At 43.0% G+C, this 23,088-nt stretch overlaps 1 protein-coding gene across 1 annotated transcript; it reads left to right on the top strand.

Moving 5' to 3' along the window:
- Positions 1 to 63: 63 nt before the first annotated feature.
- On the top strand, positions 64 to 19,916 carry TM7SF3 (transmembrane 7 superfamily member 3). The gene is made up of 13 exons (XM_040596287.1): positions 64 to 382; positions 1,744 to 1,817; positions 7,922 to 8,076; positions 9,805 to 9,955; positions 10,393 to 10,513; positions 11,274 to 11,445; positions 12,525 to 12,702; positions 13,738 to 13,824; positions 14,268 to 14,348; positions 15,073 to 15,225; positions 16,551 to 16,648; positions 17,036 to 17,198; positions 17,667 to 19,916. The coding sequence occupies exons 2-13, from the start codon at positions 1,748 to 1,750 to the stop codon at positions 17,927 to 17,929; spliced, it is 1,692 nt and encodes a 563-aa protein (XP_040452221.1). The 5' UTR covers positions 64 to 382; positions 1,744 to 1,747; the 3' UTR covers positions 17,930 to 19,916.
- Positions 19,917 to 23,088: the final 3,172 nt, after the last annotated feature.

Here is a 23,088-nt window from a genome sequence, read left to right on the forward strand (position 1 = left end):
GGTGGCCCCGGTTTCCTTCCGGTGGGGCTAGGCGGTCCTGGCGCGCCCCCTGCAGGCCGGGAGGAGGCCCGGTCCAGGCGGGGGCAGCGCCGCGCTGTGTCAGAGCCACAGCAGCCGATTTCTGACGCCTCTTGCTTTCTCGCCAGCGGCTGGCAGCTGCTGAACGGCTCCGCTGGGGCCAGGCGGGCCCTGGCGCCCAGTAACACCCTGCCGTGGCAGAGGCGGGCCGGGCGCGCCCGGCGCCGTGGGAAGTGCCCGGCGGGGAGCGCTGCGGCGGCGGAGGAAAGGGCGCTGCAACGGGTGCCGTCCTGCTGGAGGAACTGGCGTATCGCGACCATTTATTTCTCTCAGGAACGCCAGTTCGTGCTCACGACTGCAGCAGGTAAAAAAATCCCTCTAACCCCTAACAGGGAACAGCTGGGCTGGAGACCTCCAGGGGTTTCTTCTGGCTGAAGTCGTCAGCGATGCTGTGGGTGCAGCCACCCAGCAGCAATGCATATGCTGCAAGACTCGTCTTGCCGCTTACAGCTACCCTCTTTGCCACGATACAAACTCATCCGACAGAAGTGTATTGCTGATGCCACGGTTGGGGTTGCGGGCTGCCTTCGTACACCTCCGTTAAAAAGCCAAGTCACAAATTACTGTGCTGTAGACCAAAAGTGACCACACGCTTTTAAGGGGTTTACAATTATTATTGAAGTCAACGGGTTCTTTCTTGGATTTCCACGAGTGGGATAGCTGCTGGACTGAGGCTGGAACAAGTGAGGCTCACGGCACAAGACAAGCCTCTCGCAGGCAAGGACTGAGCAGTTTGACTGCTGAGCTGTGAATAAAAAGTGACTGAGGTCTCAGAGAGGTTGACTGCCATGGTGGCAACACTAAACAGACCTTTAATATCTCATGGATTTTGACTTACAGGAACCTCGCTGAGTAGAACAAAAATAACCTCAGCAAACTAGATAGCCTGATGGAGAAAAGCTGCCTTCCTATGCACAGCAGGCAAAGGCAAGGAGAAGAAAGTACACCCATATATCTAAAATAGCTATAAACATGGACCCAGCACTCACCTCTGTGTTCTTATGCCAGACTGTTGCATTCTAAGTGGAAACCACATCAAAGCAAGATGGGGAAAAATAAACACAATGGGGGTGATCGTGCAAGGCTTTCTAGAGTTGTTACGATGTAAATTCATAATCAGGGTCCAAATAATAATAAAAAAATACACCCCCCTAAAAAGAGACTTTTAATTTTACTTCTGTTTTTTCCCATCATGTGCCTGTGAATCACCTTTGCAGCCAGAGGTATCTCAGACATGCTCCAGGGAGCCTCTGAGGCCTAGCAACGTTTCTTACTGCTCTTTATAAGGCAAAACCAAATGGCTGCTGCGTTAAAAATAAATAATAATAATTTAAAAAAAATGTAAAAATGTCAACCTTCCCCCGGCCGGACCTGGAGACCTTCCCAAGCCCTTTATGCACCCCTGTAACTGCCACACGGGCGGCGGACGAGGCTTGGGAGGATAAAAGCCGTTGGGGGCAGCAGCTGGGGCCGCTACCTCAGTCTCCTCAGGCAGGTGGGTGCCGCGTAACGGGAACAGCCGGTGGCGGGAGCAGCCTCTGCTGGGCGGGTCCTGTGAGGTGGCGCAGCGCCCGCCTTGCGCCGCGTAACAGGACCCGCCTGGCTCTCAAGCACCTCCCCATGGCCCTAACCCGTTCCCAGCCACATCTCCCCTTCCCTCCGCAGCGCCATGCGGGTCCTTCCTCACGTCGTGATGCTCTTGGGGTTCCTGGGGGTCCTGCGCTGTGGCGGTGCCTCAGGTGAGTGCGGCGCGGGGAGTGGGGGAGTGGGGGGAGGGTGGCGGCGGCTGTGGGCCGTGGCCGCCATTAGGCGGCTGGGAGGGCTGGTGGGTCTCGCTTGGATGGGGGAAGAGACGCTTTTTGGCCGGGTCGATGTCAGGTAGGATGGAAGGGAAGGGGCTTGTTGCATGGAGGGGCCGGCAGAGCCTTTTGGGGGGTGTCCCAGGCGGCGGCGGTGGGACCTGCTGCTGTCTGGAGGGGTGAGCAAGAGTGAAGATCAAAGCAAAGGTGCAGGCTGTCTGTGGAGCTGGAGAAGAGTTTTGTATAGTCGTGGTTATCTTAATCTTTGATGTGGGTAGGGAGAGCTCATCCTGCCCCCCGCCCTTCCCCCCCTTTTCTTTATGCAGTTTAATTGCTACGAACGCCATCGTTTTAACTCTTACACGGATATACTGCACTAATTTTAACTGTGCTGTTTCAGGGATATACTACAGGCTGGTGAGTCTGGTGTAGGGTTGTGTTCCTCCTAAGAAAACAAGGTGACATTCACTACCTATGAGCTTGTATGAGAAAAGTAACAATGTTAATAGTGGAGTTTGGTTTATGGCCATATACAGGTGGCCATGAATTACCAGCACCCTGTGAATTGTGGGTTGAAAACCACTGTCCCTATAAAACTAAGGAAAAGAGCAAAACCTCTTAGAATTTGGAGCTTGGTTCCTAAAATTACTTGTTGGCTGTGCTGATGTAATCTGACTTTTTTTGGCATGGGCTTTTTTTGTAATTCCCCTGTGCTCCTGCATGTGACTAAAATAGGTGTTCAGAGGTAAGTGTACTATAATGACTACGGCTTGTGAAGATTCAACTGTTAATCTGCTTATTTTTTTTTCTGGTTAAGTTCTTCTCTGTTCGAAAAAAGGAAAAAAATAATCAGTTTCCTTTCAGAGATAAGCAAGTAGTATCTTATGTTAGGGCTGATGTAAGCCTCATCTTAGTTTTTTCTTTATTTTTAGACCTGCTTCTAATGAAGCTTAATTCTCCAGAAGGAAAAAAGGTACTCTTGGGATACTTTGTAAAACTGCGGGACAGTGTTTGGAATCAGCCTCAAGTGTGGAAGAGTTGTTTCCCCACCATGCCCCCAAGTCTCATGCCCAAGAAGCTTAGACTTGGTAACTGATGGTGGTTAGCAGGTCTGAGAATGAGTGCTCAGTGTTCTTAGATCTTAACGCTTGCATTAAAATGTGCTGACAGGCAGTTTGTCTCCTGGACTTGATTGAAAATGGGTCATGTGTTATTTTTTAAAAGTATGTAAAAAGGTAGAATAAATATGGGACTAAGCTAACTGCTTTGCCTTGAAGGAGCCTGTTGCTGTATTTCCTTGCATAATTGAGGGTGGAGGGGGAAAGTGTTTTTCTCATGAAAAGCTAATAAGCTGTGTAACTTGTGTACCAGTGTCTAGCTGATCATTAGGCCCTTTAAGCAAGGACACTTGCTTAATGGTTCACTTATTTGAAGTTGTCTTGTTAGTCAGTTGTGGACACACAGGTTTGCAAGGCTGGGCTCTGCTATCTCCTAATACTAGAAGATTCTGCTTAATTTTAAAAGTGCTGATAAGTAAAATCTGAGCGTGATGGCCTGTATTATCTCTCTGGGTTGCTGATGGGCTGTAGCTCTTCAAGGTCAGGATTTGTGCAGAAGTGGTTTATGTATCATGGGTTTTATCTTCCAAGGAGCTCCACCTTCATTAAGTAGGAGTGCAACTGGCCTTGTTTTGCTACATCCAAACCAGGTTGTTTAGTGTTGGAAAAACTAAAGCAAATTTATAGTGTAATCAGGATTGACTAGTGCCCCTCTCATAAAGGGAGCTTTATGGGTCAGTTTACTTTGCGCTAGCCATTTAGTTTATGCAGAGACAACATTCTAAAATAGAGGTTCAGACAAAGCTATTCAGATGTCTGAATGTATTGGGTAGCTGGTTATGTGCATCTTGAAGTGTTACTACCTACGTGTGCAAGTGACACTTTAATCAACAGTACCAGCAATGTGGCTGAGGCCAGGTCTTGCGTGTTCTGGCTGATAATCAAAGTGGATTAGTAAAACTGTAAGTGGGTGAGACGGGTACTTCTCCCCTCAGTTTTCAGACAGTAGAAGGCCCTATGACCGCTAACTTTGTGAACAGAATAGTCTTCTGGGATGGGAGTGGTGCAGCTGGTGACAAGCCATGCGGCAATATTGGCTTTAAGCATGAAACTGTGCTCTAAGCATGAGTCTCAATACACATGCAATTAAAACATAAAATCTTTTGTAAATCTTCTTGCTTCTTTTGGGTGTGTGTGGTGTCTTTATTTGAGGTTTTACTAGTGTGGGAAGACAGAGGCCTTGTAGCAGAGCTCTGTACAGGTCTGATATAATATGGCTGCTGGCTTTATTCTGTTTAGTAACTGTGTATTCATGTTTTCCCTATGCAAACTAGTTTTTAGTCTGAGCTTGCATTTGGTCTCCCATTAAATGTCTTCATGTGACTACTTGTTGATGTACTCTATACGCTGAAAGTTGTTCTTACCTCTTAAAGCTTACATAAGATTATTCTGCATATCCACTGTAAGCTGGTTGGCACGAAGTAGAAATGTGTTTTCTCTGATTGTGGAGACCTTCTTGGTCTGAGGTAACCATGATGTTTGAGCATGTATCTGTAGATAAAGACTGATCCTATGTGGGCAGCAATGGCATTTCTTCACTTGTGTCTCTTAATGGAAATTGGTCTGCTGGGTGTAACTAAGAACTTTATATGGTTAACTGTTTGTTGGTGATAGGGAAATGACACTTAACTATTGGAGCCGAAGTGTGGTTTACTTAAAACATCAAATGAACTGTGAGCTCAGCACTGAATCAGAGAATGGAAATGGTTCAAGCTGGATGTTGCATGTTGGTGAAACTCAGTGTCACAGTGAGGGGATAATAAGTGCTGAGCCTCTGTAGTGTTCATTATCTTGTTGCTTAGAGTTAGGAACAATGACTTTAGATCTCAGAACAGCTCAGAGAGGTTTGGTTCCTTTGCTGTCTTTACTGGTTTTGCTGTTCATGTAGGAGAAAAGATACAATGTGAGTGACAGAGTGGACTGTTGTCCAGCTCTGTTCGTCAGTTTTTAATATGCTGGACTATCTGTGCTCCTGTTTGAGTATTGGTACTAGTGTAGAGAGTAACATGTGCTCAACGCTCCCATCTTTGTTCTGCTCTTGTTCAGTTTCAGCAATGCTGACTTCCTTTAAGTAGGTTTTAAGTTGATAATCTCTATAACAGTGAGAGTTCTGCCCTTGTATCTAACGCAAAACTACCCTGGCATGCAGGGACCATCATACTTATCCCTGCAAGGAAAGAAGAGGTAAGATACCAGGCTATCCCAGAGTGTTTCCAGACCTTCACTGTCTAAAGCAAGTGAAACAAAACAAGCTGGGATGCCTGGATTTTGTTCCTGGCTCTGTTGCTGACTTACCAGCTCAACTACCTCACTTCTGTGGTATCTTTGCTGCATGTGCTGCTGAACCTGCAGTCCTGTTCAGTATGCTACCTTCAGTGAGATCAAGCTTGCCCAAAGAAGAAGCCTGCATGCTGTGGCCAGTACTACATGTTCATGGAGGTTTTGGTATCTGTCCTTCATCTTTGACAACGCTGAACTTGTAGCTCAGGTAGTCTAGTGTCTGTCTGAGAACTTGCAATAGGAATAGGCCTGATGAGCTGGTTAATTTGCTTGGAGCACAAACAATGACTCTTTAAAATGACAGAAAAAGAGAAGGCTGAAAAGGTGCTGTAGTCTGGCCACATAGCAATTGCTCTTCCAGAAAACTTAGAAGGTCCTGCTGGTCTGCAGTGCTTGTGAATTGTCCTTTTAGTCATCTTTCAGGCCTGGCTAGAATCTAGCGTGGTTCAAGGAGCCTGTGAACAAGAAGCTGAAAAATACTTGTCTGATGGATGTAGCCAATCTTGTTATTCAGCCAGAATCTATGCTCTTCTGTCCAGACTTTGGTTTAAAATGTGTGTCACATGAACTGTTTTAGGAGCCATTATGCAAACAGTAAAGCAATGTAGAACACTATGCCTTAATTTACCACACTAATTAGACTTGAGAGAGTGCCTCTGACATTTAGAGTCACATGATTGTATTGAAGTGGTGGCTGCATGTCTTGCTGACAAATAGGTTCTTATTTATGCAGAGACCTCTGGGTAGAGGTGCAGAGTGGAGGTGAGAAACAAGATTGAGCAGTGTAGGCTTTTTTTTCCCCTTGATGTAGGGCACAGAGAGGATGTAATAGTTTCAGCTTTCTCCTTAAAAGAACATCTAAATGTGAAGATCTTGTGGTTCAGGAAACTCTGCTGAAGTTCTTAAAGATCAGAAAAATATTTTTTCCTACATTCTAAGCTTTCACTCCAAATTTCTGAGTGCATAGATATATAATTTGTGCCTTTTGAATACTTTTCTTTAGTATTCATACTGCTAGTTGCACTTCTGGTAGAACTTAAGAGCTAAGGAGTGGAGAGGAGGATAGCTGAATGCTGTTCAGGGGACTATCAGAAACTGAAGAATACACAAAGCTGTTTTTTAGCTCTAACTTTACATTCATTACTGTTTGAAAACTTTGAGTAGAAACTTCTTCTGTAACACAAACTGCAGATGATGGGACAGAAAAATGGAGAATCTTTGTGTTCTTCATAGATGGTTTGTGATCCCCATATTTCAGCTGGGGTTTATTGGTGATGCAGTACTGGTATGAATTTTGGAGGTAAGCATGTAAGGGTTGAAGTTAGCAAGGTGAGATGAGTTAAGGCTTTTCCTCTGTTGTGAGGTGAGTGGAAAAAGCACGAGGGTAGGAGCTTGCCTCTGTTTACATATTGTCAAGAGGCCAAGAAGCTGGCCAAAGATGCTAATTCTTGGCAAGGGAGGGTGGAAAAATAACAGGAAAGGATTTAGAGTACTGGGTATGGTTTTGGATGAGAAGGCTGTATCCCTTTTTTCTTTTTTTTTTTTTTTTTTTTTTTTTTTTTTTTTTTTGTATGGGAGACCACCTGAGACATTGGCAACAGTGTATATGGGATGGTGCTGTTGATTACTCTGTGCTTCTGTTGGAGTACTTGATAATATCAACCCTTTACTCGAGAAGAGGCAACTTTATTGAGGAAATACTCTGTATATGTTTAGGCTTGATAACTTTTAGGGGGTGTTTTTGTGTATGCTCTGCAAGCATCTGTCTGCCTGCTAACCACCACCAAAAGGATCTTGTGGCTTCTGTACAGCTGCTTCTCTTTCCTCTCTTGACATCCCCTGTCCCTCAAGAGCCCAGCACAGGGATAAACCAGGATTTCTTGCAGGACTTGAATGACAAGCCAAAGCTGATTTTCAAAGAATCTTGTATCCTAGGTCATGTGGCTCTCTCTAAATTAAAATGGCAGTGGATCACGAGGTTATGCTTGTCATAAGAAGAAATGGTCTTGGTCATGTCTTGGAATATTAGTCAGATTTCTAGATATGGGAACTGGGGTCCAGCAGTTCTAATAAAGAGTAGTGTGGGAGCAAAAGACACGTGATGCAGCTGAAAGTAGGTAAGTATACATATGTAAACTACAGATCTGACTGTACAGAAGTTGACTCCAACTCCCATGGTCCATGAAAGTTCACCCAGGAAGGCTAACAGGTGTTGTGCAAGTTAGCTGGCTAATACAAGCATACTTGTCTGGATTTGCTGAAAAGCAAGTCGTCAGTGTCCTCAGTTGTTTACTCTACTGAATGTTACTTGCTGTTGATTGCATTAGCTGGTCAGTCACAGCTAGTGTCTGTTGTTGATGAGCTCTGCTGTATCAAATACTGAGCTCCTGCGAGGAAGTCCGGCTCCCTGTGCTTAGGTGGGTGCCAGGCTGCATGGTGGGTTCTCGGGCTGTGTCTGTTCTTGTAGGTATGGTTCTGTGTACAGTAATCTCTGAAACGTTAATACACCTTAATTACAGGATGAGAGTAGCATAAAACATCTTGCTCTGTTCCCAGCTAATATTGGGCTACTGGAAGCTTCCAGGCTCCCCTTGACAATTGCTTCCCTCTGGACAAAAAAAGTGTTGGTTTTTTTCTGTAATACAGGTCTTCTTGAGCTTTCCCTGGGAAAATTCAGAAACGTGCTACTGAACCAAACCAATCCAGTGGAAGCTGTAATCAGGAACATTGCAAGCAATGTAACTGTTGTTATTTTTCAAGTACATGCTCAGCAAAGCAATGTGGTGATATCCTTTGATAAGGTACAGTAAAAGTGTCACTTTTCTGTTCTTAAATGCTATTTGTCTTTTAACATGGGAGTTGGCTTTGCTACATGTAGGAATATAGAACTGAAGCTATATAAGTAATATCTTACCTGCATGACTCTTGGACAGTATTATTTTAGCTTCAGAAATCCTTTCTTGTACTTATGTCATAGCTGCTATTTTGGAGGAATGAATGCTAAAGGAATATCAGAGCTGGCTTGAAAATGTTTCAAGGCTCTTTGTTTCTGGTGGAAGTGGTGCTTTTGACATGTGACTGCTGACTACTATCTATCAACTTGTCAAATTGAAAACAGATTCATGCTAAGTATTTGCCATATCCCTTGTACACTAAACGATTACTTTGGGATGTTTAGTTGTCTGCTGTTCATGTGGTGTGGATCTAACCCCTACAAACATGTCTTGTTACCCCAGCTCCTTGTTCTGAATCTAATTCTCCTTTCATGGCACATGGAGCATAGTGCTCCTGTGAAGGCTGCTACTTCTAGCCAACAGTATAAGTGTTCCTATTAGCTATATGCTAGCTTTAATTTATCCCATCTTTACTGGGATGCAATGAAATAGTGATGGTTTGGGGTTTTTTTTGTGTGGGGCTCATAAGTGGTATTTGAGCAGAACTTAGACTAAGCCGAAGGTAGTAGATGGGGATCTGCTATCCAGTTTCCCTCTCCCCATCAGTATTTTCCAACTGAGAATATACGGAGTGCCAAGAAGTATCCTGGGAAGCTTACGAGATGAATAATCTGTAACACAAGTCAGCCAGCTCTGTCGTCTTTGTACTGGTGGAATAGCTAGGATTACAGGCCTAAGACATTACTGTTACACCTATTCAGTCTTTGATTACCACTGGTAGAATCTTTTGCTGTCAATCCAGACCATCTTTGTATTTATGGGCCTTACCAGGCCAAGGACAGTGATGCATAAATATGGCTATACTGCTTTTTGGGGCTGGCCTGCCTCTAGAAATATGAAGCTGAGCCAGACCCTAAAGTCTGCCAGGTCCAAAGTGCTTCCTTTACAGTTACCTGAGGCAACACTTTGCCTTGTACAAAGCACACTTCCTGTGCTCAAAATAAATTTGACTGCAGGTCAGTTTGCTGTGCCACCTGTGTAAGTGTGATACTGCTATTGCTGCCTGATCTTTTCTCGAGATCCCTGGTTCTGAAAGGCATGGTGGTGTGGGGAATTGGGTCAGTATCTGACCTGGCCCCAAGCACTTGTCTAACATGTTAAGCCAGCTATCATACAGTCATCTCCATTCTGGTGGAGATAGTGACATGCTTCTGCACTTTGGTTCCCACAATGCTCTTTATGCTTCCCGTAATTTTTTGTGAGGGATATTCCAATAGTCTTACACATTTACTAGTCAATTTATTGCTGTGCAGCAGTAGCCTTCAACTAGCTAGATTTCTCTGCAACTTGCGTGTAATTATTAACTCTTTAGTAGTCTCAAACTTATCACTTGTGGTTTTGAGCCTGACCTAGGCAGTGTGTGGTGTCAGAGGCAACTCCCTTTTTTTTTCCAGCTCCTTCTTTCCATCTTCTTCTTACCTGCTAGTGAAGGGCTGAATGACTCAGCAGTGGCAACTGACACTGAAATGTGTGCCCTACAGATTTGTGGCAGGAATGTGATTACTGTGCAATACATGAAGCTGTAGTAGAAATCTTCTCAAGAACCGCTTGTTTATATAATTTGTTTCTATCCAGAATCCATCTGTGAACAGCTCAGGAATCGGAGTAGACAAAGGACTGGTTTCTATCCTTCGGCCTCAACAGACTGTATGCACGTGGTACCTTCGGTCACTGGATGCTAGCCAGGTGCTCAGCACAGCTATCTCTATTCCCTATATGGAGAAAGGTATGTTCCTATTACATGTTAAGGATACCAACTCTGCTTATTACAAGTTAACTATGAAATGAAGTACTGACCTTCCAGAGCTGATTTTCTTACATGGTCAAACATAAGATGGAGATGCCAGAAATTATTTGGAAATGGGCTGAAAAAATTTAGTGTCACAACTGAATTGAGTTGTATGTGGAATGTACTATGTGGTCTTGTGGTGACTTCAGCCTTAGAGTAGAAAACTGCTGTGTGTATGTATCAGGACCTGGTTTAGACTGCACTGAAACAGCTTGTGTTGGCTGCAATCTAGGTTGACTAGAACCTGACAGTTTTGTGTGCTCAGTAAAGCAGACTATGCTTGCAAGTACTTGCGCTGCTGAGGTCTTAGAACTTTTTTGATGCTGTGCAAGGGGGAAGTAAAAACTGTTACAGTCATCTCTTCTGTGTTCTAGATCCTATTCCTGGAGGCTGCAATCTGGAATTTGACTTGGAAGTGGATCCAAATATTTACCTAGATTACACATTGGCTGATATACACATCAAATTTGCACCTGCAAACCTGGGATATACCAGGTGGGTGAAAGCCTTCAGTATGCTGAGCAAGACCTTCTTTGTCTTCTTATTTGGCCAAGATCATAAACCAAGATTCTGCTGAAAAGGCTGACCATCCAGCTGCTGGCAGAAATCTTGCTCACTGCAACAAATGGAGGAGAGGGAGAGGTAACACATGAGAGAGAAAAGCTGAGAGTTGAATCTTGTGAGAGAGATTACGCAACTTCAGATGTGCAAGCAGTCAGCAAATACTGGGTCTTCCCATTCCTCACAATGACTTAATCTGTTTAAGAAGCAATTGTGTATTATAGCCAGTTTAATTCCTTTTACTGGTACTGAACCATGATAATGATTATAGTTTTGTTTAACATTGAGACTTCAAATTGTAAGGCATTATTTCCTGAATGGTGCCTGATGTCGCAAGTGATAGGCAGGTAATGGGGAAGGCTATAATCAGAGCGTACATGGAAAAACAAGCAGTGATTATGTGATCTTCAGTGGTTGTGACCTCTTGGAATTCTTATGCTGGTTCGTTATGACAACTCATAGGAAGCCTTTGTAAACATAAAGGTAGGTACCAGCCCAAACACTACCTGCATCAGGGTGGTTCTACATAATACTGCTGTAGTCTGTACTCGCAAACATTGACAGTCTAGTTTTGAATTAGTTGCTGGTGTTAACTTCTAAAAAGTAGAAGCTACCTGTCCAATTTGGTAGTATTTTGCTTGGGGAAACTAATGTTAAGATCTGGGGTCTTGTGCTGATGTCTTCTTAATTGTAGAGGAGCAAACCCACCATCCTGTGATTCGGGAACTGGTCAGAACTCCAGATGGCGATTGCACTATGATGTCTACCAGTACTTCTTACCAGAGAATGATCTTTCTGAAATGGTACTCATGAGCCACATAAGGAAGATGTCTGAGGTGCAAAGTATCAAAGTCAATGGCATTAAAGTAAGTCTGAAACACTGGTGTAACAGGCCTGTGGCAGTGGCATTATCTTATGTTTTCTTCTCCCCTGTGCTTACTTTCCTTGTGTGGTGACATAAGCAAGCTGCTAATGCTTCAGGCTTCTTGCTTGTATTTGGGGTTTCTGGCTAGGAAGTATACAGTGAGTGATGCGTATAAAATGGCAACCATTCTCTCTAGGAATAAAGGTGGCTAGTTAGCACAGCCTGAAATGTGGCAGAATTGGGATTTCTTGCAGTGGACTCTTAAGTAGATATTAGTGATGGTTATGAGGGGTTTCTATGTCTTGCACCCTTTTCTCTATGAAACAAGCTCTTGTTGCAGTATCCTTCTGCTTGCTGAATACTGTGTTAGTCATAGTGCTCCTTCAGTGATGCTGAAGACATCACTTGCTTCTAGCTATACTGCCACAGAGTGCCTATAAATCCAGAGGCAGAGCCACTTCTGATAAAGATGGATAGTCTCCTACAGTGCCTGAGAGATGCCGAAGTCTGGCATCCTCAGATGCTGAGGGTTGAGCAGGGAAGAGAGCAAGGAAGAGAGCGGAGGGGAGGATACAGCAGAATTGGACTTGAAATGGGTGTTGTTTAGAGTGGCATAAAGAGATCTGATATGCAAGAGCAAACACTTGCTGCATATTTATGTAGCCCCCAGCAGAGAGATTGGAAGGAGCAGAGGGAGAATCTTGGTGGCCATAACCTGTCTGGCCATGCTGGGGAGTAGAATGGCAGCATTGCCTGCTTCACAGGCCAGATGTGGATTAGTAGACAGGCAGGGAACCTTAACTGTGTCCTCAAATGAGAAGGACCAAAACATGAGTGGGAGAATCTTCTCCCCTGTCAGAAAACATAGTAATGTTGGAGGACGTGCAGTCCCCCCTGTGAGCCTTTAATGCTTCAATTGGTAATACTAAGAGGGTTCAAAATAGGAGAGCTCTTACCTAGAGTTCTTCCTGATCATCTTCCTTGAGCTGCTGAGTATTGTCTCAGCTGGACGGACACATCAGCAAGCCATCAGTAACAGTGACAAACAGTTTCAATTAAAAATACTATTTTCTGTTCCAGATGCTTACGCTGACAGCTGATGACAAGACCAATGTCTACTTTTCCTCACTTCCTGGACAAGGTGTGATCTACAATGTCATAGTATGGGATCCTCTTTGGAACACTTCTGCTGCATACATACCTGTGCATACATACGCCTGCAGCTTTACTGACCTAGTGGATAACTGCTCTTCTCTCAGTAAGTCAGAACTTGTGTCCTTGTGAACTGATCTCAAGCTTGTTGTGGTCCAAAATGTTGAATGGTGCTTTTGAATATTTTTTTTGTATTTATGGAGGAGTGCTCTGTTTTACACTGGATATGTTTTGTTACTTGATGATGGAGTCTACTTCTTGACTGAGGATAAATTCTAGAATGATGAAATAAAACTAAGAAATATTAGCAACTGAAGCTTTCACTTACGAAGTGAAACAATTCATCATTAAATGGCTTGCAGATACATAACTTTGAATTCTGTAGTGACACTAGCTTTTTCCATTTGAACTGGATACATAATCTTAAATCATTTGTAGGGCTATAGATGCTGCATGTGAAACTAAGCTAATAAAACATTAACTAGATTGGGGACCAACCTGATTTTTCTGACTGTGCTGCTGTTAACAGGAATCTGTAACCTACAGGTAATCTGAAAAGACAAAATTACTTAAGGTGAGCATAAAGATAATGTCAGCAATAGTGGAAAGACTACAAAGTTGTAATGATAGATCTGAGCAAAAAAAGACCAAAGTTGCTACTCCCATTATGACTATGGGAGGGACAAGAAGAATGGTTAGAATATGATACACAAAGTAAAACTTGCTTGTTCTCATGATCAGTGATAAAGACTATAGCTGCTGCCTGGGTCACTAATCCTGTAGCACTGAATTTTATATATGATTGGATGTCCCTATTTTAAAGCGGAGCAGAAAATTCTCAGGTAAAGCTGTATCCGTATTCTAAACGGCATACTACTGCTACTTAAGTAATTGTTGCAGAAACTTCAGTATTCTGAATGAGTAAGCTCCTGATTTCTTAATCAATCAGTCTGCAATATTCTGTTGGAGATCCTATCAAGGTAACTGTTAGTTCAGACACTGCAGGTCTGCTCATGTGGTGTGTTTGAAGGAGTGGCAGCTATTAAGTTATCAGACTCTGACAGCAACCTGACCTTACCCTAGTCTCATTGTTGGGACTACTAGGTGGAATGCTGTAGTAACCCTCTCGTTCTCCTTGTAGGTAAACTCTCTACCAAAGTGTTCTTCACTGCTCTTGCCGTTGTAGGTCTTTTCACTTGTTTTTTTGGACACAGATTCTGGAAAACAGGTACAGAATGGTTTGGGGTTTTTTTCTTCTCATAAGTCTGGTTGGAATTTCATAAGCATAACTGCTGTAATTTAGACTGATGGTATTATTACTAACACTTGCTTGATAGTGATTACATGCCAATTAGATCCGTTGCTTTGCTTTTGCAGGATCTGGGCTTTTAAGTATAGAGCAAGAAGTTTCCAGTATACAAAGAATAGAAACCTAGAACTAGGGAGCATGCTTGGTAATATAGATATAAATATGTAAATTTTTTGACTGTTTGAAGTCCCTGAGGCCACTCCTTTCCAGAACAGTGTTGTCTGGCTTTCCTTTTGTGCTTCTCAGCCAGGGAGCTGATATGTTCTTTCCCTATTATAAGATGAAGGATATCTGAAGATGTACTGAAGTGGGCTTGGTATGAAGTGATATGACACCATACTAAATCTCTGTTCCTTCTCTAGACTTATTCTTCATGGGCTTCATATTTGCAGCATTCTTCTTCTTCGTATTCATTACGAGGGTAACTGGCCTTGGTTATGATGGTGAGTAGATACGGCAGGATGCCCTGGGCTCTTCCTAGAGTATAGTTGTTATGAATCCCTTGGGTAAAATACTGGTTGTGGTTGTTGTTGGCCAGCCTTAAGAAGGATGGGAGGATGATACCTGGGTACCTGAACTGAACTCTGATTACCATAATAGCTCAATGTGCAAGAGTAACTGTTGCTTCCAATGTCAAATAGTGAGGCAGAATTAACAGCTGCAACTATGAAGGACAAACTTGAGTATCTCTCCAAGGAAGATAGAGGTCTTTAGAAACTCTGAAAACTTACAATCTGCTCCTTTCATAATGGACGGACCTCAGTTTCACATCAAATGTAGATTTCATCTGTAAAAATGGAAGTAGGTCTGCACACTGTTTGTTAGATTAGCAAGAATTAGTTCTTTTCAACGGTGTCCTAGCTTGTGTAGTTACTTCTTGATACATGTGCATGAGCTGTTGCAGTCTTAACTGCCCTGGGACCTTAGGGCGCTAAGGTGATGGTAGCAAGACTTTCTTTCCAGCCCTACGCCACTCTTTCAGTAGCGTACATCAGTCCTTAGTTGCATATTGGAGTCTGAGTGAAATGCATGAAGTAAATACTGACTTTGTGACCTAATGAAAACTGTCCGAAAAAAGTCAATCAATCATGTAAGTGAAGTTGCTGAATAAGTTACTGCAGTAACTGAAGTTTTCAGAGTGTTGATATTTCACCTTTCGTTTTTCAGTGCGTCTTATTTTGACAGCAGTAGCTGGAATTATCGGAGGACTTCTCTTGGCTGCAAGCTGGTGGAGATTTGGCTCTGTCCTACTCTGTATGTTTATTATTGGACTTGTTCTGGGATTTCTCTTTTCATCAACGGTCTTCTTTACTCCACTAGGTATGCACTGAAATACTCTGCTGGCTATTGAGTGGTGTGTTCCTACTGTATTACAGGGACACTTCAAGGCTCTAAGTTGAGGGCTGCTATCTGGTGTTTATCCTAATGTGATGTTTACTTTTCAAGTGTTGGGAAGAATAGAGATGTGCCTGAAGCATTCTTTCAGGTGCACTGTAATTAAAATACTTAGGGAATCTGCAGTGGTGAGAAGAGGAAGCTTCTTATTCTGCAGAGAACTTGCTGAGGCTTTTCCTACCTAAACTGCATGCCATCTCAGCAGTCTGATGCCAGCTCTGCCCCAGGCATGCACTTGCTGTCTGTCTTGTTCTCTATCCAGAAAAAGTCACAGTCAAAAATCTGCAGTCTAGCTTGGAGGCTTCAAGCATAAAGGCATTATGGATTAAGAGGAACTCTTGCTGTTACCTTTTACCATGCTACACTTCAAGGCTCTGGGAGCACTGCAGTGTAAGAGTCAAAGTTGTATTTGCAGCTGGGTTAACATCAGGGTCTTCAGAATGATTTTACTGAGAAAACAACAGACATATCACTGAAAAGCAAGAAAGGCTGATGAGCTGGAATCAATCTGGAACATCAGTGTGTCAGCCATACTGCTTTCTCTGTTGTAATTTTAAATCTCAAAACTCTGTTTAACTGAAGAACCCTTGGTGGGACAGTTTTTCATTCTCTAGTCACTTGTGTTTAACTTGAGCCACAAGTTTGTGATAATCCACGCAGTCCCTGGTTGTTCTTTGTTAAAGTGAAACAGTGACTCACCTGCGGGTCAACTTGTCCTCTCTGTTTTTAATTCACAAGCCTTAGAAAGCAGGGGGAGCAAAGTAAAGTTTGAGTGACTTAATTACTCTGCCTAAGGCAACAAACTTCTGGCTTTGTGTTGTGGCGATGGCTGCATGTGCACTGTACTCAAACTCGCATAGATACAAGTTTATAGATTATAAACCTATATAGGCAATAAAATGGCTTCTTATTGGGCAGAAGTATTCTGGTACTTTTAATTCTTGCCAAATGAGTAACACATACTTCATCACAAATCTTTGTTTCATGGATAAGATCTGCTGTCCAGAGTACAGGCCCTATACTTGACTGTGACAGCCTTTTTTTTTTTTTTTTTCTTTCTTATTTTGATTAACTGTTACAATGTATCTTAAATGGTATTTGAGCTCAAAAGCTAAGCTCTTCAGCACTGTACTCCAAGTTATTTCTGAAGGTACTGAGTCTTGGTGGAGGGGGAGCTCACCTCCAACCACTTGCAAAAAAGGTACTGTTTTGCTAACTGGTAAATTGTGTGGAATATGGTGTCTTTGCAGGAGACTACAGGGTTTTCCGTGACGATGTGGTGTTCTGGGTGACCTTTTCTTGTGTAGCCTTGATGATTCCAGTGCTTTTTGTTGGTTGTCCAAGAATCGTAAGTAATCTGCACTGTTGACACAGGAGGAGGGAGGGAAGGGGTGTCAGACTTCTTGTTGCAACATATAGTCCTGTGGGATACTTACAAAAAATTCAACACAGCTTTGTGAAGCTCAGCACTGGATCAGCTCTAGGGAGCTCCTGTTCAGACCTACTTGGGCTAAATGGTTCATAAGCAAAGGAGTGACTTTTTGCAGTGTTGCACATAGCATCCATTAACACTTGTACTTAGTCAACTTCTGCTGTCGTAACAGTATGTGTAAATAACAGGCATGTGCAGCTGATTTCTTGTGGAAGAACAGATACAAAATAATGTCTTAAGGAGGTGGGGAATAAAGAATGTTTGTCAGTCTCCTAAAGCTGTGGTGGTTTTCTCCCCCTTTAGCTGAACATACTGGCCTCTGGAATAGTAGGCTCTTACGCAGTGGTCCTAGCTATTGCTTGTTACGTCTACACAAGTCTTGCTTATATCACCCTAGACCTACTCAGAAGGGTCCTCAATGATTACTTCAGCAGAGCTTACACCAATGTGCCTTTTCAAACAAATGGTGAGTATTGCTCTTAAGCAGTGTTTTTTCTTTAAAGTCTTATTTGGTTCCATTGTAAAATGTGAGTGAAGGTAGGAAGGGATGGAAGGAGAACACAGTAAGTACAGTGAGATTTAACACCCAGGTAATAATTTCTAGTTCTCCAAAATAAATACTGAGTAGACTGAAATGCAAATCTTTCAGCAAGTGTTATGTGACAAAGGCCCTTGTGAAAGATGCTTCTCGGGCTTGGACTACCACCTTGCTGTTCAGTTTGCAGAGTGGGCAGTCAAAAGACCTAATATGGTGGCTGAATGGACTCATCTCAACTCCATGTGTGTTCCTGCCTCTGCATGGAATTGCTCTAGGCATGTGTGGATGCAGAGACAATACTTCATTCCTCTCTGTTGCTAAACTTGTTCAGTGTTTGTGCTTAGGAAAGGAAGGAATGTTCTGCTTTGGTATAGGAATCTGTTTGGTTTTTTTCAGACTTCATTATCCTGTCAGTGTGGGCAATGCTGGCCCTCAGTGGAGTGACTGTGCAGCTTCGCCGAGAGAGAAGTGAAGTGCCCTTCCCACCACACCCCTATCTCACCTGGAAGAGGGAAAGGGAGCGCAGAAGCACTAATGTCTTAGACCCTAGCCATCACATTCCTCCCCTAAGAGAGAGAATTCATAACAAGCTACTGCATATCAAAGAGTTTTTCCAGAAAGAGCAGCCAGCTGGGGAGAGAACTCCGTTGCTTCTGTAACCTGCCAAATAACTGGTGGGAACAGAGGAAGAATCTGGAAGGGCAAGATAAGTGATCACCAGCAAACCAGCTAGTACTGCAGGATTTACCACTGCCGATCTGTCCTGCTTAGTAAGAGGATCATATTTGCCTAGCCTGGAAGAGAAGTTACCTGTCTGGTACACTACATACTGTTTTGTGACTTTCTTTCTTCAGTGGCCCACTCAGCCTGCTGTAACATGCATATGTCCAACTGCAGAATCTTATAATAATGGCCAAGTACAGGTATTTGTCTTGTGGTGATCTAGTCTGATGTTTAGGTGTGTGAAGGATAAAACAGCCCTTAAAAAGTAACCTGTACACTGCTGGTTCTTCCCTGATGGTGTGGAAAACACTACTGAAATATTGCCTGACTTACTCCTGAAGGTGAGCAGTCTGTCAAATTGCGAGGGATGAGAGATAAGGACCATACAGAGAAGGAGGAGTTCTAGAAGGAGCTGAAGTATCCCCTTCTAATAGAGGTACAAAATGCATGGCTGCAGACATAGTCGTTTCCAAGGAGTATTACTGAATCTTGCAAGCTAAACTAAGTGACTTGAATTTAAACTGCACTGAATTAACTGTTGTAAGTGTGCACACTGGGGCTCAGGAAGTGGGCCTGATCTGGGACGAGAAGACTTCCTCCCTTGCTTTCGGATGGTTCTGTAGCAAGCTCGTCATCTGGTCTCTGCAGAGATGACTTCTAAGAGAACACAAGAGGTTTGCATCCTTGTTTGCTTTCTGAACAGCCTGTGTCTTGCTTCTGCTCTGGTATGGTCTCTTTTTTTTTGATGGTGCTGTCATAAAAACAACTAAATAAGCTCTTGTAGCCAATGGCAGTTCTTTCCTGGAATTGGTTGAAACGCTATTTTTTCTTTAAATCAGTATATTTTTTAATTTTGCCTTTTAAGGGGTGAAAACATCATTCAGCTAGCAAAATACTGACTAGGATCCTTGCTGACTGAAAGTGTTCCTTACCAATTTGGATTACATCTGCCCAAAGCAGTAGTGCAAAAACAGATAAGGGACCACTTGTTTTCAGTGGAGGATTGTGATCTCATGTGATGGCTTTAATTGCTTCCTTAAAAACAAAACAAACAGCCATTCTGAAAGCGCAAACTGGAGCACTGTGGTTTTGGCTCATAAATGCACAAGCAGTCCTGAGACTTTCCTTGGTTTTACCTGCCCTTACCCACCGTGGCCAATCCTGGTCTTCTCGTTCCATGTTTTGTGGTGATCTGTCATGTGTTAAATGATGGTTGAGGTCTCGTCCTATATCTTCATACAGGTTATGGTGGCTCTGCCTTCTCACTATCTTTGTACCTTTAGTGTGGGCAGCAAAGTGCATTGTCCTTCCTGTCTGAAGGCAAACAGCTGTTCTACCTGAATGGAACCACCATGAGTGAATGCCCTAGTGGGAGAAACTAAAGTTCTTGGCCACCATCTTAAGTTCTTGGTAGTAAGTACGTAAGAAACAACCTTAGTAAGGAAACTGCCAAAATAATCTTATCTGGGAACTTAGCTGAAAGCTACTTTCTGGCCATTTTCCTTTAAGGAGTGAAAGCTTAATGACATGGTATCTGAGGTGACTGAACTCATCTGATGTTTAGAGAGATAAATCCCATTACTGCTTGGAGCTGGAACATCTGCCTCAACAGCAGAGTAGGGCTAAAATCCTGCAGTTTGGGTCTGCCTTCACTGTGCAGTCATGTGGCACACGGGAGTAAATGAGGAGCTTTTTCCCTGGCCTCTAGCAGACTGATGCTTGCTGACTGCTGTTACCACACTGATACTGAGCATGTCATTGCCATACTTGATGGCAAGTAGAAAACACTTATTTGGTATACAAATGCTCTTAAACATGTTTACCTTGTGTTTTTTAATAACTGCTGTGATTAACACTGTGGAAGAAATAAGTTTAACTCTAATTTTTCTATATCTTTTATAATAAAGATGTCTTTTGAAAGAATGTTTGAACTAAAGGGATTTCTTTGAATTCAGTGATGCTTTTACAACTTCACTTCTGCCTTTGGTATTGTAGGGATAGTTCGTTTAGAAAAATTTCTTAGCCCCTCGAGGGATGAGGTAGAGGGGAGCTTAGCTTACCTGCTGTAAGGGCTTGCTGTAGTTGCAGTGACACCCAGAGGCTGAGTGTGGTATGTGCTGTATGAAGCTAGTGAGGAAGTGCATGGTCCAAAGAGGGAGCGCTTTTTCATAGCTTGATCAGACAAGGTTTTAAAGAACAAAGCACTGGTTGTCATCCAATTCTTGGTTGGAAACTAGTATGATCATGTAGGAAGTCTGTGGAAGAGCTGGGCTTTGAACTTTTTTTTTTTTTATGAGATCCTGACTTGAAGATTTTGTCTTTAATTCTGCTGAGATGGTATGGACACTTTCTTCCATATTCTGTAAGCCATAGTGAGTAGCAATGACAATAATCAGAATACGTTAACTGAACCACTGGGGTGTTGAAGGGGTAAATTTCAATGGGTTTTTTTTTTGTGTACTCTCTAAGGCTGTTGGATCCAAAAGGAAAATTGGATCCTACCCTGCTGTACTGACCCCTGTTCTGATTGCAGAATCTCTTATTGGAAGCATTTACTGCCTGGCTGTGTTAACTGCGCTACCTTGCAGTTCTGCTAGCTTAAAATAATTCTATCTGATGCTCCTAGGAAATCTAAATCTAAACTATGTTCTTCTAGGTAGTGATTCCCCTGTAAAATCAAGTGTTTTGAAGTTTCATGTAAGCTGAAGCTTTCTGGACTGTGATCTACTTTCTGCTGCTGTAGAGAATTCTCCTGCCATGGTGGCCCCAGTACACTTCTTTCACTGAGTTGTCTGGAGTCTTCGCTGTAGTAATGCTGTAATGATCACATTGTGGTATTTGTCTTAGCTGCTTGTAGAGCATTTCTAGGTCTGCATGGGTTTACAGTCCTGCCTCAAATCTGCAGGAGAAACTTTTCTTTCTCCCCTCACTTTCACACCCATGCTAATTTCTCCTAGCAGTTAAACAAGCTGTGGCACAAGTGGACTTAAACACTGATTTCATCAAAGAAACAGATCTCTATTCTTTTGTCTCCTTCCTTTCTTTGTAAAGACAAATCCAGCCTGACTACTGCTTCATGGATTGCTACGTGTGTGAGGTGCTTGCCTACCTGCTTCCCCAGATATTTCTATTTTCAGTCATGCGCTCTGAACAATTTGTGTTTTCCATAGGTGTACTTTGGAGGAGAGGAAGACAGATTTTCCTGTTTTAAGCATTGCATTTTGATTTGAGAACAGGTTATGGGAAATTATAGAAGGGGCCCACAAGATAAGTGTTCCTTTGTCACATCTGCACTTATGTATCCTAGGCACAAGGCTTTCCTTACTGGAATATCTACGCTGTACCATTCCTCCCAATCTAATAGTCCATGTTGCTAGTGCTTAGTAAGCAGAAAAGGTATTAGTTGTTGGGTCTTCTCAACTAGTTGGTAGAAATGAATCAGGTTATAAAGCACTCAAAACAGTTATGGGGACCCAGCTGCTGGGTATTGTGTAAAACCTGTGATCGAGGTTTCTGAGAAGATGTCTTAACACCATTGCTATTTGTGGCTGCAAACCTGGCTTTGGGAAATCTGAGCAGAATGCAAACTTTGGGGGGCTGCCAGTCTGAAACAAAAATGGTCCTGTGAAAGGCTGACATCTTTTTGATGCTGCTGTCAGAGAGACTTTAATGTGCCCTGACTTGTTTGGTGGCTCGCTTTCAGGCTATTTTGTTTTTCTGTCTGAGGCACTTTGTCATTGCCAAAACTATCCAACAGTCCCAAGCAGCTGGATAGCAAAACAGGGTAAGAGCAATGTTTAGTTTAAAACAGCTTGAGGACCAAAATCCTGTTACCGATGCTTGTGTCATGTAATAACTCTTCAGGAGGGTGATTTTATTTTTAATTAGAGGCTAAGGACTGAACTTGGCTAAAAGGCAGGTTGTAGTGGTAGAACTGCTGATACTCCTAACAGGGCCTTGTCATGAAGCTCAGCCAACTGTGGTGACCTTTGGTGGCGCTGAGTTTGGGCAGGAGAGAAAGTATTTTACAGTTTGCCTGTTTGAGTGCTGTGTGTTGCAGAAGGAAGAATGGGACCCTTTCTGCTCTGAGGTCTCCATGTCTGATGAGATCTGTTCCTTGCTGCTGCTCTTGAGCTGAGCCATGTTCTGCTGCTCTTGGGCAAGCTTATCAGCTCTCAAGCTTTCGGTGAGCTCTCATGAAGAAATCATTCTTTTTTCTCTATCTGATCTCCTTAAGCAGGCCCTAATGTATTTTTTAACTTTATCTTTTAGGGGACTAGGTTAACGTGCTCCTGCTCCTAACCCTGAAGTGTGAGATATATGTTCTGACTTGTAGTATCTAGGCAGCAGACTGGGTTAAGACCTCCAAAATAATCCTTCAGCATGCAGCTATTGCTCATCTGTGACATCTTCCTGTTTCCTTAACTGGTGCTGAGTTACACTTACCTAGTCTTTGCTTTTCTTTGCAAGAGCAAAAGAAATGTGAGACTTAAAGGTTTTCTTTGGTCCCCTCATATCTGTTTTTACTCCAACCTGGAACATGTGCAAAAAAGGCCTTCCCAAAGCCTGCCTTTTGTGAGTTTTCCACTGACACTTCACACCCCAGCGAGGCTCTTTAGCTTTCATTTAGTTCTTGCCTAGAGCTGTCGCTTATCTGAAAATGTTTCCAAAAAAACAGGAAGCCCTTCCTGAGAAATCAATATGCCCCATCTTAAAATGTGCGTTTTTCACTAAGCCTTTGAGCTTTTCATCTCTCTTCCTGCAGAACTAGCAGCGGTGTGCTGTCAGTTTGCACTTGAACTTTGCAGTGGTTACTTGTGGTAGGCTTTACTATGACTTTGGTTTCTGGTTGGTTTAGCCAGTGAATAGTCTGAATAGCAAGTGTTCAGCTTCTGGTAAGTAAATATCCTACAGAAGAGAAGTATTATAAGCATTGACCTAATGTATTCCAGCTCAGTGGCTGAGATGCATTGATATACCCTGCCTATTTATTTGAATTTTGTCCATATTCATCTGGTTAGGTTGTCCACTCCCATGTCTTTGATTAGTAGGCTTTGGTGTTTTCAATTTTCTTTAGAAACAATAGCTCCAATAA

This window comes from Falco naumanni, chromosome 5 (genome assembly GCF_017639655.2).
Source record: "Falco naumanni isolate bFalNau1 chromosome 5, bFalNau1.pat, whole genome shotgun sequence".
NCBI classification, from domain to species: Eukaryota; Metazoa; Chordata; class Aves; order Falconiformes; family Falconidae; genus Falco; species Falco naumanni.

Coding starts and splice junctions, on each gene's coding strand:
- TM7SF3 (XM_040596287.1), top strand. CDS start 1,748: ATGCGGGTCCTTCCTCACGTCGTGATGCTCTTGGGGTTCCTGGGGGTC. Junction 10,514..11,273: donor GCAAACCTGGGATATACCAG/GTGGGTGAAAGC, acceptor TCTTAATTGTAG/AGGAGCAAACCCACCATCCT. Junction 15,226..16,550: donor GGTCTTCTTTACTCCACTAG/GTATGCACTGAA, acceptor GTGTCTTTGCAG/GAGACTACAGGGTTTTCCGT.